Source organism: Callionymus lyra, unplaced genomic scaffold (assembly GCF_982586985.1).
Source record: "Callionymus lyra unplaced genomic scaffold, fCalLyr1.hap1.1 HAP1_SCAFFOLD_89, whole genome shotgun sequence".
In the NCBI taxonomy this organism is placed as follows: Eukaryota; Metazoa; Chordata; class Actinopteri; order Syngnathiformes; family Callionymidae; genus Callionymus; species Callionymus lyra.
In genome coordinates, this window is record NW_028258586.1 from 102,501 (window position 1) to 117,500 (window position 15,000).

The 15,000-nt window shown below is 42.7% G+C and overlaps 1 protein-coding gene across 1 annotated transcript in view; it reads left to right on the plus strand.

Moving 5' to 3' along the window:
• Positions 1-10,446, plus strand: part of LOC148058338 (nucleolar protein 4-like) — a 104,459-nt gene extending 94,013 nt beyond the window's left edge. Inside the window, exons 7-11 of the mRNA XM_087782570.1 lie at positions 4,952-5,143; positions 5,209-5,397; positions 5,616-5,726; positions 5,994-6,222; positions 6,283-10,446. Coding sequence (XP_087638696.1) covers positions 4,952-5,143; positions 5,209-5,397; positions 5,616-5,726; positions 5,994-6,222; positions 6,283-6,515 — 954 coding nt within the window. The 3' untranslated portion in view covers positions 6,516-10,446. The remainder of the gene's footprint in view (positions 1-4,951; positions 5,144-5,208; positions 5,398-5,615; positions 5,727-5,993; positions 6,223-6,282) is intronic.
• Positions 10,447-15,000: the final 4,554 nt, after the last annotated feature.

Sequence of the window (15,000 nt, forward strand, 5' to 3'; positions counted from 1 at the left end):
ACACACACACACGTGTGTACAGTATATACACACACACGTGTGTACAGTATATACACACACACGTGTGTACAGTATATACACACACACATATGTACAGTATATACACGCACACACGTGTGTACAGTATAAACACGCACACACGTGTGTACAGTATAAACACACACACACACGTGTGTACAGTATATACACACACACGTGTGTACAGTATATACACACACACACGTGTGTACAATATATAAACACACACATATGTACAGTATATACACACACACACATATGTACAGTATAGAAACACACACATATGTACAGTATATACACACACACACATATGTACAGTATATACACGCACACACGTGTACAGTATATACATACACACACGTGTGTACAGTATATAAACACACACGTGTACAGTATATACACACACACAAATATGTACAGTATACACACACACGTGTGTACAGTATACACACACACATATGTACAGTATATACACACACATATGTACAGTATACACACACATATGTACAGTATATACACACACACACACACATATGTACAGTATATACACACACACGTGTGTACAGTATATACACACACACATATGTACAGTATATACACGCACACACACACACGTGTGTACAGTATATACACACACACGTGTGTACAGTATATACACACACACACACGTGTGTACAATATATAAACACACACATATGTACAGTATATACACACACACACATATGTACAGTATAGAAACACACACATATGTACAGTATATACACACACACACATATGTACAGTATATACACGCACACACGTGTACAGTATATACATACACACACGTGTGTACAGTATATAAACACACACGTGTACAGTATATACACACACACATATGTACAGTATACACACACACGTGTGTACAGTATACACACACATATGTACAGTATATACACACACACATATGTACAGTATACACACACATATGTACAGTATATACACACACACACACACATATGTACAGTATATACACACACACGTGTGTACAGTATATACACACACACACATATGTACAGTACATACACACACACACACGTGTGTACAGTATATACACACACACGTGTGTACAGTATATACACACACACACGTGTGTACAATATATAAACACACACATATGTACAGTATATACACACACACACATATGTACAGTATAGAAACACACACATATGTACAGTATATACACACACACACATATGTACAGTATATACACGCACACACGTGTACAGTATATACATACACACACACATGTGTGTACAGTATATACACACACACGTGTGTACAGTATATACACGCACACACGTGTGTGCAGTATATATACACACACGTGTACAGTATATACACACACACACGTGTGTGTATATACTGTACATATGTGTGTGTGTGTGTGTATATACTGTACATATGTGTGTGTATACTGTACATATGTGTGTGTGTATATACTGTACATATGTGTGTGTGTATACTGTACACACGTGAACTCCTGTGTTGTTCTCAGTATTATCTTGATCTTTGAAGTATGTACTGTTTTGAGTATTGTTTTGATTGTTAAAGCGCTTTGTGACCCTGGTCTCGAAAAGCGCTATATAAATATATATTACTTACTTACTTACTTACATATGTACAGTATACACACACACGTGTGTACAGTATACACACACACATATGTACAGTATATACACACACACATATGTACAGTATACACACACATATGTACAGTATATACACACACACACACACATATGTACAGTATATACACACACGTGTGTACAGTATATACACACACACACATATGTACAGTACATACACACACACACATATGTACAGTATATACACACACACGTGTGTACAGTATAAACACAAACACACATATATACAGTATATACACCCACACACATATGTACAGTATATACACACACACACACACATATGTACAGTATTCACACACACGTGTGTACAGTATATACACACACACATATGAACAGTATATACACACACACACACACGTGTGTACAGTATATACACACACACACACATGTACAGTATATACACCCACACACATATGTACAGTATATACACACACACACACATATGTACAGTATTCACACACACGTGTGTACAGTATATACACACACACATATGTACAGTATATACACACACACACACGTGTGTACAGTATATACACACACACACACACACACACACGTGTGTACAGTATAAACACACACACACATGTACAGTATATACACACACACGTGTGTACAGTATATACACACACACATGTGTACAGTATAAACACACACACGTGTGTACAGTATATACACACACACACACGTGTACAGTATATACACACACATATGTACAGTATACACACACACACACGTGTGTACAGTATATAGACACACACACGTGTGTACAGTATAAACACACACACACATATGTACAGTATATACACACACACGTGTGTACAGTATATACACACACACACATATGTACAGTATATACACACACACGTGTGTACAGTATATACACACACACACACGTGTGCAGTATAAACACACACACATATGTACAGTATATAAACACACACACACATATATACAGTATATAAACACATGTGTGTACAGTATATACACACACACACGTATGTACAGTATATACACACACACACACGTGTACAGTATAAACACACACACATATGTACAGTATATAAACACACACATATATACAGTATATAAACACACACACACATATATACAGTATATAAACATACACACGTGTGTACAGTATATACACACACACACACACACACGTATGTACAGTATAAACACACACACACACACACGTGTACAGCATATACACACACATATGTACAGTATATACACACACACATATGTACAGTATATACACACACGTGTGTACAGTATATACACACACACACACGTGTGTACAGTATAAACACACACACACACATATGTACAGTATATACACACACACACGTGTGTACAGTATATACACACACACACATATGTACAGTATATAAACACACACACATATACAGTATATAAACACACACACATATATACAGTATATAAACACACACATGTGTGTACAGTATATACACACATGTGTGTACAGTATAAACACACACACGTGTACAGTATACACACACACACGTGTACAGTATGCACACACACACACACGTGTACAGTATATACACACACACACACGTATGTACAGTATATAGACACACACACACACGTATGTACAGTATAAACACACACACACACGTGTGTACAGTATATACACACACACGTGTGTACAGTATATACACACACACACACGTGTGTACAGTATAAACACACACATGTCTGTACAGTATATACACACACACACGTCTGTACAGTATATACACACACACACACACACACACACACGTGTGTACAGTATATACACACGTGTGTACAGTAAATAGACACACACATTTACAGTATGCACACACACACACACACGTATGTACAGTATATAGACACACACACGTATGTACAGTATATAGACACACACACACACACGTCTACACGTATGTATATACACACACATATGTACAGTAGTTCATATACATATTATGTAGATAACATGTATATGTTTGTATGTTATGTAGATAACATGTACTGTATATGTTTGTATATGTTATGTAGTTAACATGTATATGTTTATATATGTTATGTAGTTAACATGTATATGTTACTATCTTTTATGTAGATAACATGTATATTTGTATATATGTTATATAGATAACATGTATATGTTTATATATGTTATGTAGATAACATTCATATTTTTATATATCTTATATAGATAACATGTATATGTTTATATATGTTATGTAGATAACATGTATATTTTTATATATGTTATATAGATAACATGTATATGTTTATATATGTTATGTAGATAACATGTATATGTTTATATATGTTATGCAGTTAACATGTATATGTTTATATATGTTATGTAGTTAACATGTATATTTTTATATATGTTATATAGATAACATGTATATGTTTATATATGTTATGTAGATAACATGTATATTTTTATATATGTTATATAGATAACATGTATATGTTTATATATGTTATGTAGATAACATGTATATTTTTATATATGTTATATAGATAACATGTATATGTTTATATATGTTATGTAGATAACATGTATATTTTTATATATGTTATATAGATAACATGTATATGTTTATATATGTTATGTAGATAACATGTATATTTTTTATATATGTTATATAGATAACATGTATATGTTTATATATGTTACGTAGATAACATGTATATTTTTTATATACGTTATATAGATAACATGTATATGTTTGTATATGTTATGTAGATAACATGTATATGTTTGTATATGTTATGTAGTTAACATGTATATGTTTATATATGTTATGTAGATAACATGTATATGTTTATATATGTTATGTAGTTAACATGTATATGTTTATATATGTTATGTAGATAACATGTATATGTTTATATATGTTATGTAGTTAACATGTATATGTTTGTATATGTTATGTAGATAACATGTATATGTTTGTATATGTTATGTAGTTAACATGTATATGTTTATATATGTTATGTAGATAACATGTATATGTTTATATATGTTATGTAGTTAACATGTATATGTTTGTATATGTTATGTAGTTAACATGTATATGTTTATATATGTTATGTAGATAACATGTATATGTTTATATATGTTATGTAGATAACATGTATATGTTTATATATGTTATGTAGTTAACATGTATATGTTTGTATATGTTATGTAAACCAAAAGTCCTTTATGTTGACTGAGGATGTCTCTGTGTGTTCAGTCGCCTCAGCTCAGTTCAGGCGGAAGCTACGACAGTGTGAAGATGGATTTGGGAGCCGAGGACCTGACCATCGGTCGTCATGGCAGCCACGTCACACCTGACGATGATGACGACGAACACGACGACCACGACGACAACGACAAGATCAACGACGCCGAGGGAGTCGATCCCGAGAGACTAAAAGCCTTCAACGTGAGTCTCGGTCAAATTAGCTTCGGACTCACTGTCTTCCCTCCGTTCACCAGGTTCTGTTGCAGATGTTTGTGCGTCTGTTTGTGGACGAGAACTTGGACCGCATGGTTCCCATATCCAAGCAGCCCAAAGAGAAGATCCAGGCCATCATCGAGTCCTGCAGCCGACAGTTCCCAGAGTTCCAGGAACGAGCCCGTAAACGCATCCGCACCTACCTCAAATCCTGCCGCCGCATGAAGAAGAATGGCATGGAGGTGTGTGTCACTCCTTATGTACACGAATAATGACAATCATGTTTAAGTTTATGATTTTAAAACATGGCAGCAGGAGGAAGACGTGTCTCTGCTGCCCTCCAGTGGCCATTAATGGTGTTACACATAGAATACGAATTGCACCAGTAGAATGACAGATGCCTGCATAGAGTTTACATCGTCATATTAAATCTGTGGAGTTGATGCTTGATCTTCCTCAGACTCGTCCGACTCCACCTCACCTCACCTCCGCCATGGCCGAGAACATTCTGGCCGCCGCCTGTGAGAGTGAATCACGCAACGCTGCCAAGAGGATGCGTCTGGAATCTTATGTAGGTTTCAAGTTCTGCAGTCACATGATCATGAAGTCACATGATCGTGAAGTCACGTGATCGTGAGGTCACGTGATCTTGAGGTCACGTGATCGTGAGGTCACGTGATCGTGAGGTCACGTGATCGTGAGGTCACGTGATCGTGAGGTCACGTGATCGTGAGGTCATGTGATCGTGTGAGGTCACGTGATCGTGAAGTCATTGATCTGCGTCCATAAATAAAAATAAAGTTCCAACATGCGAGTCATCCCTTCGTTCTTCCTGCAGGACGAGTCCATCTCCCTGGACAAGGCGTCCGGTGGAGGCGTCGCTCTGCGAGAGCCGGCGTCTCTCGCTCACTCTGCCTACTCTCTGGCCGCCTCCGCCTTCTCCTCCCAGGACTCGTCGCTCTACATCAACGGTGCTGGACTCAGCTATGGCTACCGTGGATACCTCGGCCTCGGTGCCTCCGTTCAACACCCCGTTTCCTTGACGACAGCTGCTGTCCAGAGCAATGGTGAGAGTCCTGGAGATGAAGACGGTGAAGATGATGGTGAAGTGTCTTCTTCTCTTGCAGGACCTACAGACCTCAGCATGAAGTCTCTCTCCTCCCTCAGCACCTCCTCTTCTGCCTCCACCAGTCTGGCAGGGCGGGGCAGTGGTGGGGCCGGAGGGGGCGGGGCCTCGGCTCATCTCAGCCAACCAGAGATCACGGCCGTTCGCCAACTTATCGCCGGCTACCGCGAGTCGGCCGCCTTCCTGCTGCGCTCGGCGGACGAGCTGGAGAACCTCATCCTGCAGCAGAATTGAATCACCTTCATGTCCGTGTGTGCGACCCTGTGACCTCGTGACCCTGTGACCTCCTCATCCTGCTCAGTTGACTTTCCCTCCTTCAATCATGTCGTCTCCTCGCCGGCCTTGATCTCTTCAGCTCACTTTGATCACTCTGGGATTTGGACAGAGGGAGCTAATCGACCCCGTGACCCCAAAACAATCCCACGTCTTAAGACTGAACTTCCTCCTCGAGCGCCTCACAATCAGCACTGGAGTGCAGGAGGAGAAGGGAGGAGGAGGAGGAGTCTGAAGTCACTTTTACTGCAACCATTCTGAACAAAAATCATGATAAACTGCAGACGTTGGGATGTTCGAGTCCAGCTTTGAAGTTCTTTTCCTGAAGAGACGATTGGACGACAGACTGAGGGACAGAAGTGGACAACAAGAAGGAACTTTGTCTGCTCGCTGTACATAAGCGCTGTGTCCTCCAGCACCTCCTCCTCCTCTCCTCTCTTCCTCCTGACCTCCTCCTCTCCTCCTCTCCTCCTCCTGACCTCCTCTCCTCCTCCTGACCTCCTCCTCTCCTCCTCTCCTCCTCTCCTCCTCCTGACCTCCTCTTCTCCTCCTGACCTCCTCCTCTCCTCCTCCTGACCTCGTCCTCTCCTCCTGGCCTCCTCCTCTCCTCCTCCTGACCTCCTCCTCTCCTCCTGACCTCCTCCTGACCTCCTCCTCTCCTCCTGACCTCCTCCTCTCCTCCTCTCCTCCTCCTGACCTCCTCTTCTCCTCCTGACCTCCTCCTCTCCTCCCCCTTCTATCCAGGGACATACTTGCTAGTTATGCATCTGCTGTGTCATGTGGATCACCAGGAAATACCTCAGAACATCTACACACTCCTGCAACATCTACACACTCCTGCAACATCTACACACTCAGTATCACTGGAGCTGCAGGTGTTGCTGCTGTAAATAATAATCTGAAGACTCTGAAGAATCAAAGTTCCCTTAAACCTGTAATTGTGTGTGTATGATTGTATACGAGTGTGTGTGTGTGTGTGTATGTGTGAGTGTGTGTTCTTCATGTCAACGTGAGACCAACTAAACCTCCGCATCTCTTCATGGACCTACATCTTCTTCTCGTGGACCTACACTTGCTCCTCCACTAGGGGGAGCCATTTCTCTCTTGTTTTGCTGCTAATCCAGAACCGGACCTGAACCTCAACAGAAGCTGTAGTTCGCCGCTGTGCCACTTTCTAACCCCTGACCCTGATGACGTCACAAACGTCTCGAACGCATATTTTCATTGAACTCAGTCATCGCTTGACACCGTTGCTAAGCAACCAGCGTCATCCACGTGTCCAAATGTGATGATTTGTTTTCTGGGAGGATCAGTAAAGTAAACACACGAAGACATATCTGTAAGTTACTAAACAACCCATAATCATCATCGTCGTTAATGTTAATGTATAACATTATTTAACAGTGTTAAATAATGTTATTATTAATCATCAACATCTAAATATCTCTGTTAAATAAACGCAGATATTTAGATGTTGATGTGTTAATTTTCAGACGCTCCCTAACTTCTGTTGACGTCAGCATTAAACAAGTTGTCACGTGACACTGGTTTAGAACATTTAAATTAACTAAACAAACTAACTAAATTTGTCTTGTGAATCTTCATGAATAATTAATTCATCTAAATTGTTGAAGAAAGATTTGCCTAAAGATGATGTAATCAATATTTATATCATAAATATGAATTTATGAATAAACATAACATTACGTCATTTGTTCCTTTAACACGCACGTGTCACTCAAGCACGTGATCATCGCTCATTAGTAACTTTTCACTAAACCTGCAGATTTTAAATGAATCAGAGAAACCTTGAAATATTTCATTTGATAAACTCTGGACGTAGAAAAATAATAATTATATTATTGTTAATCAACAACAATAATTGTCTTGTTTTCACTGTGACCCGTTTCAACACACATGTACACTTACAGAGACACACACACTTACATAGACACACACTCACAGAGACACACACACTTACAGAGACACACACACTTACAGAGACACACACTCACAGAGACACACACTCACAGAGACACACACTTACAGAGACACACACACTTACAGAGACACACACTCACAGAGACACACACACTTACAGAGACACACACTCACAGAGACACGCACACTTACAGAGACACACACACTTACAGAGACACACACTCACAGAGACACACACACTTACAGAGACACACACACTTACAGAGACACACACTCACAGAGACACACACACTTACAGAGACACACACTCACAGAGACACACACACTTACAGAGACACACACACTTACAGAGACACACACTTACAGAGACACACACTCACAGAGACACACACACTTACAGAGACACACACACTTACAGAGACACACACTCACAGAGACACACTGACACACACTCACAGAGACACACACACTCACAGAGACACACACTCACGGAGACACACACACACACTCACAGAGACACACACTCACAGACACACACACACTCAAAGAGACACACACTCACAGAAACACACACTCACAGAGACACACTGACACACACTCACAGAGACACACACACACTCACAGAGACACACACACACATACTCACAGAGAGACACACACTCACAGAGACACACTGACACACACTCACAGAGACACACACACACACTCACAGAGAAACACTGACACACACTCACAGAGACACACACACACACACTCACAGAGAGACACACACACACACTCACACTCGGACCAGATCAGTGCCTCTTGGTTTGTGTGTTTGCAGCAACAGTCGCACAAACATGCGTCGGTTTACCCTTTTTTTTACTGGATTTATATCTGATGTTGAACAACCTCATTCAGTGTGTGTTTGTACGTGTGTATTTTTTTGTGTGTGTTTGTTTGTGTGTATTTGCCTGGACTTGACACAAACCTTCCAGACATTGAACGTGGAATCAAACCCACAACCTTCTTGACGGTCCTAGAAGATGTATTTGATGCAAAAACTACCTACAGTGATGAAAGTGTCATGGAAGAACTACACACTCTCACTTCCTTTTCTTTCTTTCTTTCTTTCTTTCTTTCTTTTCTTTGTTGTTCCTCGAAGCCACAGAAACTGGGAACGAAAAAGCAAATGACAATCTTGAAAAGGTTTTGTTTGCTGCGCCCCCTGCAGGCCGAGCGCGGCTCTGCTCACATGTTGGTACAGTTTTAGTTTTCGTAACAAAGATGTCAAACTGAACGTTTGTTCGTTTCATTCCAACACGTTTCTTGTACAAAGGTTCCGTAGCGAAATAAGGTGAAAGGTGAAAGGTCAGCCGCTGCATCTGGAATGTAAGGGTCGAGTCAGTTGCTCCCATGATGCAATGCAAGTCCGCCTGAGATCTCACGAGTCAACTTGGTGACGTTCGGCTGAGATTGTGTTGTTCTTCGCACCAGACTCTTGATTGTGTTGTTCGGAGATGAAGTGAGATGTTTACATGTACAGAGTTCAGCATCTTCAGTTGGACCTTCACGCTCACGTCTCTGGAGCTTCAGATGCAGCTGCTCGTCCAACACAAGGATCTACAAACGTTTCCTCAGCGAATCAAAAGCCATGACTCGTGATCCTCGAGTCAAGACGACTCAACCTCAGGAAGATCAACTTTTGTAAGACCTGAGGCTCATCTTTGATACCATGAAGTATATCCTGCTCTTTTCTATCTGTCGTGTTCTTCTGTAGATCGTGGACCTTCTTCTGTGTCTGTGGACATTTGATTCTCGTGTCATGACTTCGTTTCACTCGCGATGAAACCAATGATCGAACAAACTGTTCTTTTGACACAAGATTCTTGAACGTTTAGTTTGTTTTTCGTTTGTTTCTCCTGCTGTTGGTCACGAAGCTTCATATAATAAAGTTTGTGCCGAACCTTCAGTCAGTCAATCATCTCGTGATCTTCAGCCTTCATGATCCTCCACATGTTGCTGAAATAATCATTTCATTTACATTTATTTATTTGTGACTTTGACTGAGTTTCACGTCTGACCTCGTGTGATTGACAGCCTGGAAATCAATATTATTATTCAGTCGATAGTAAATATGTCAATCATTTCATGACATTTAATACAATTTAGATATTGATTGAAACAACAAAATCTTTATATGGAATATTTGAGAATCATTTAAATTAAAAAATAATTTGGAAATAAAGAGATTTATTGTCTCTGTCAATCTTAATCAGAATCAGAATCCCTTTATTATCCCGCGAGGGGAAATTCTTTTTAACAAACAGCAAGAGCAATATACCAGAAGAAAAATAAAAACACCCAGAAATAAAATATTAAAAAGAAAAGAAAGAATCTAAATAGAATAGAAAATAAATCTGCACTATATTATATAAACATATTTACAAAAATAGCAAGAAAGGTGCAGTTAGATAATTATCTGGCTGTGTTGTTATTGTGGAGTCTGATGGCAGTAGGGAGGAAGGACCTGCGGTACCTCTCCCTCACACACCTGGGATGGAGCATCCTATCACTGATGGAGCTCCTCAATGCCCTCAGTGTGTGCTGGAGAGGGTGAGACAAGTTCCTCCTCATGGAGCCCAGCTTGCTCCGTATCCTCCTCCCAGTCACTTCCTCCACAGGATACAGGGGGCGCCCTAGGACGTAACCGGCCTTCTTAATAAGGCTGTCCAGCTTAGCCCTATCCTTTGCTGTCATGCTGCTCCCCCAGCAGACCACACCGTTGAAGATGGCAGAGGCCACCACTGAGTCATAGAATGACTTCAGGAGTGACCCCCGGACACCAAACGACCTCAACCTCCGGAGCAGGTAGAGTCTACTCCGCCCTTTTATATAAAGAGCAGCAGTGTTATCCACCCAGTCCAGGCGGTTGTTGAGGTGAACACCCAGGAACTTGTAAGACGTGACAATCTCAATGTCCTGTCCCTGGATGTTCAGTGGTGAGGGGGAGATGGAGGGACACCGCCGGAAATCCACAATCAACTCCTTAGTTTTGTTGGAGTTGATCTGGAGGTGGTATTCCAGGCACCAGTCAGCAAAGTCCTGGACAAGTCCCCGGTACGACCCGTCATCCCCGTCCTTAATGAGGCCGACGATGGCGGAGTCGTCCGAGAACTTTTGCAGGTGACTGGTGGGAGACAGGTGTTGGAAGTCTGCAGTGTACAGTGAAAAGAGGAACGGTGCCAACACTGTTCCCTGGGGGACCCCTACACTGCACAGTACAGTCTTCCAAACACCATCCCGGGTCCTCACGAACTGTGGACGGTTGGTGAGGTGAGTGTCTGCTCCAGACAGCTCCAGCTTGTCCCTCAGGATGTTCGACCTGATGGTATTGAAAGCACTGCTTAGATCCAGGAAAAGGATCCTCACAGTGCTTCCAGGCGACTACAGGTGAGAAAGTGCTCGTTGGAGAAGGAAGATGATGGCGTCCTCCACGCCGATGTCAGGTTGGTAGGCAAACTGCAACGGATCCATGGAGGAGCGCACCAGAGGACTCAGGTAACTAAGGACCAGCCGCTCCAGAGCCTTCATAAGGTGGGATGTCAAGGCCACAGGTCTGTAGCAGCTGGGATCCTTAGGGTGCTGAGTCTTCGGCACCGGTACCACACAGCAAGACCTGTGTCATGACCTGACACTTCCTGTCATTACCTGACGCTTCCTGTCATGACCTGACACTTCCTGTCATTACCTGACACTTTCTGTCATGACCTGACACTTCCTGTCATTACCTGACACTTCCTGTCATTACCTGACGCTTCCTGTCATTACCTGACGCTTCCTGTCATTACCTGACACTTCCTGTCATGACCTGACACTTCCTGTCATTACCTGACGCTTCCTGTCATGACCTGACACTTCCTGTCATGACCTGACACTTCCTGTCATTACCTGACACTTCCTGTCATGACCTGACGCTTCCTGTCATGACCTGACACTCCCTGTTATGACCTGACACTTCCTGTCATTACCTGACACTTCCTGTCATTACCTGACGCTTCCTGTCATTACCTGACGCTTCCTGTCATTACCTGTCATGACCTGTCATGACCTGTCATGACCTGACACTTCCTGTCATTACCTGACACTTCCTGTCATTACCTGACACTTCCTGTCATGACCTGACACTCCCTGTTATGAGCTGACACTTCCTGTCATGACCTGACACTCCCTGTTATGACCTGACACTTCCTGTCATTACCGGACACTTCCTGTCATTACCTGACGCTTCCTGTCATGACCTGACACTTCCTGTCATTACCTGACACTTCCTGTCATTACCTGACGCTTCCTGTCATTACCTGACGCTTCCTGTCATTACCTGTCATGACCTGTCATGACCTGACACTTCCTGTCATTACCTGACACTTCCTGTCATTACCTGACACTTCCTGTCATTACCTGACACTTCCTGTCATGACCTGACACTCCCTGTTATGAGCTGACACTTCCTGTCATGACCTGACACTCCCTGTTATGACCTGACACTTCCTGTCATTACCAAACACTTCCTGTCATTACCTGACGCTTCCTGTCATGACCTGACACTTCCTGTCATTACCTGACACTTCCTGTCATTACCTGACGCTTCCTGTCATTACCTGACGCTTCCTGTCATTACCTGTCATGACCTGTCATGACCTGACACTTCCTGTCATTACCTGACACTTCCTGTCATTACCTGACACTTCCTGTCATTACCTGACACTCCCTATTATGACCTGACACTTCCTGTCATTACCGGACACTTCCTGTCATTAACTGACGCTTCCTGTCATGACCTGACACTTCCTGTCATTACCTGACACTTCCTGTCATTACCTGACGCTTCCTGTCATTACCTGACGCTTCCTGTCATTACCTGTCATGACCTGTCATGACCTGACACTTCCTGTCATTACCTGACACTTCCTGTCATTACCTGACACTCCCTATTATGACCTGACACTTCCTGTCATGACCTGACACGTCCTGGTCTTAACCTGACACTTCCTGTCATTACCTGAAACTTCCTGTTATGACCTGACACTTCCTGTTATGACCTGACACTTCCTGTCATGACCTGAAACTTCCTGTCATGACCTGACACTTCCTGTTATGACCTGACACTTCCTGTCATGACCTGACACTTCCTGTCATGACCTGACACTTCCCGTCATGACCTGACACTTCCTGTCATGACCTGACACTTCCTGTCATGACCTGACACTCCCTTTTATGACCTGACACTTCCTGTCATGACCTGACACTTCCTGTCATTACCTGACGCTTCCTGTCATTACCTGACGCTTCCTGTCATTACCTGTCATGACCTGTCATGACCTGACACTTCCTGTCATTACCTGACACTTCCTGTCATTACCTGACACTTCCTGTCATTACCTGACACTCCCTATTATGACCTGACACTTCCTGTCATGACCTGACACGTCCTGGTCTTAACCTGACACTTCCTGTCATTACCTGAAACTTCCTGTTATGACCTGACACTTCCTGTTATGACCTGACACTTCCTGTCATGACCTGAAACTTCCTGTCATGACCTGACACTTCCTGTTATGACCTGACACTTCCTGTCATGACCTGACACTTCCTGTCATGACCTGACACTTCCCGTCCTGACCTGACACTTCCTGGTCTGAACCTGACACTTCCTGTCATTATCTGACACTTCCTGTCATGACCTGACACTTCCTGGTCATGACCTGACACTTCCTGTCCTGACCTGACACTCCCTGTCATGACCTGACACTTCCTGTCATGACCTGACACTCCCTGTCATGACCTGACACTTCCTGTCATGACCTGACACTTCCTGTCATGACCTGACACTTACTGGTCTGAACCTGACACGTTCTGTCATTACCTGACACTTCCTGTCATGACCTGACACCTCCTGGTCTAAACCTGACACTTCCTGTCATGACCTGACACTTCCTGTCATGACCTGACACTTCCTGGTCTAAACCTGACACTTCCCGTCATTACCTGACACTTCCTGGTCTCAACCTGACACTTCCTGGTCTGAACCTGACACTTCCTGGTCTGAACCTGACACTTCCTGTCCTGACCTGACACTTCCTGTCCTGACCTGACACTTCCTGTCATGACCTGACACTCCCTGTCATGACCTGACACTTCCTGTCATGACCTGACACTTCCTGTCATGACCTGACACTTCCTGTCATGACCTGACACTTCCTGTCCTGACCTGACACTTCCTGTCATGACCTGACACTTCCTGGTCTAAACCTGACACTTCCTGTCTTGACCTGACACTCCCTGTCATGACCTGACACTTCCTGTCATGACCTGACACTTCCTGTCCTAACCTGACACTCCCTGTCATGACCTGACACTTCCTGTCCTGACCTGACACTTCCTGTCCTGACCTGACACTTCCTGTCATGACCTGACACTTCCTGTCCTGACCTGACACTTCCTGTCATGACCTGACACTTCCTGT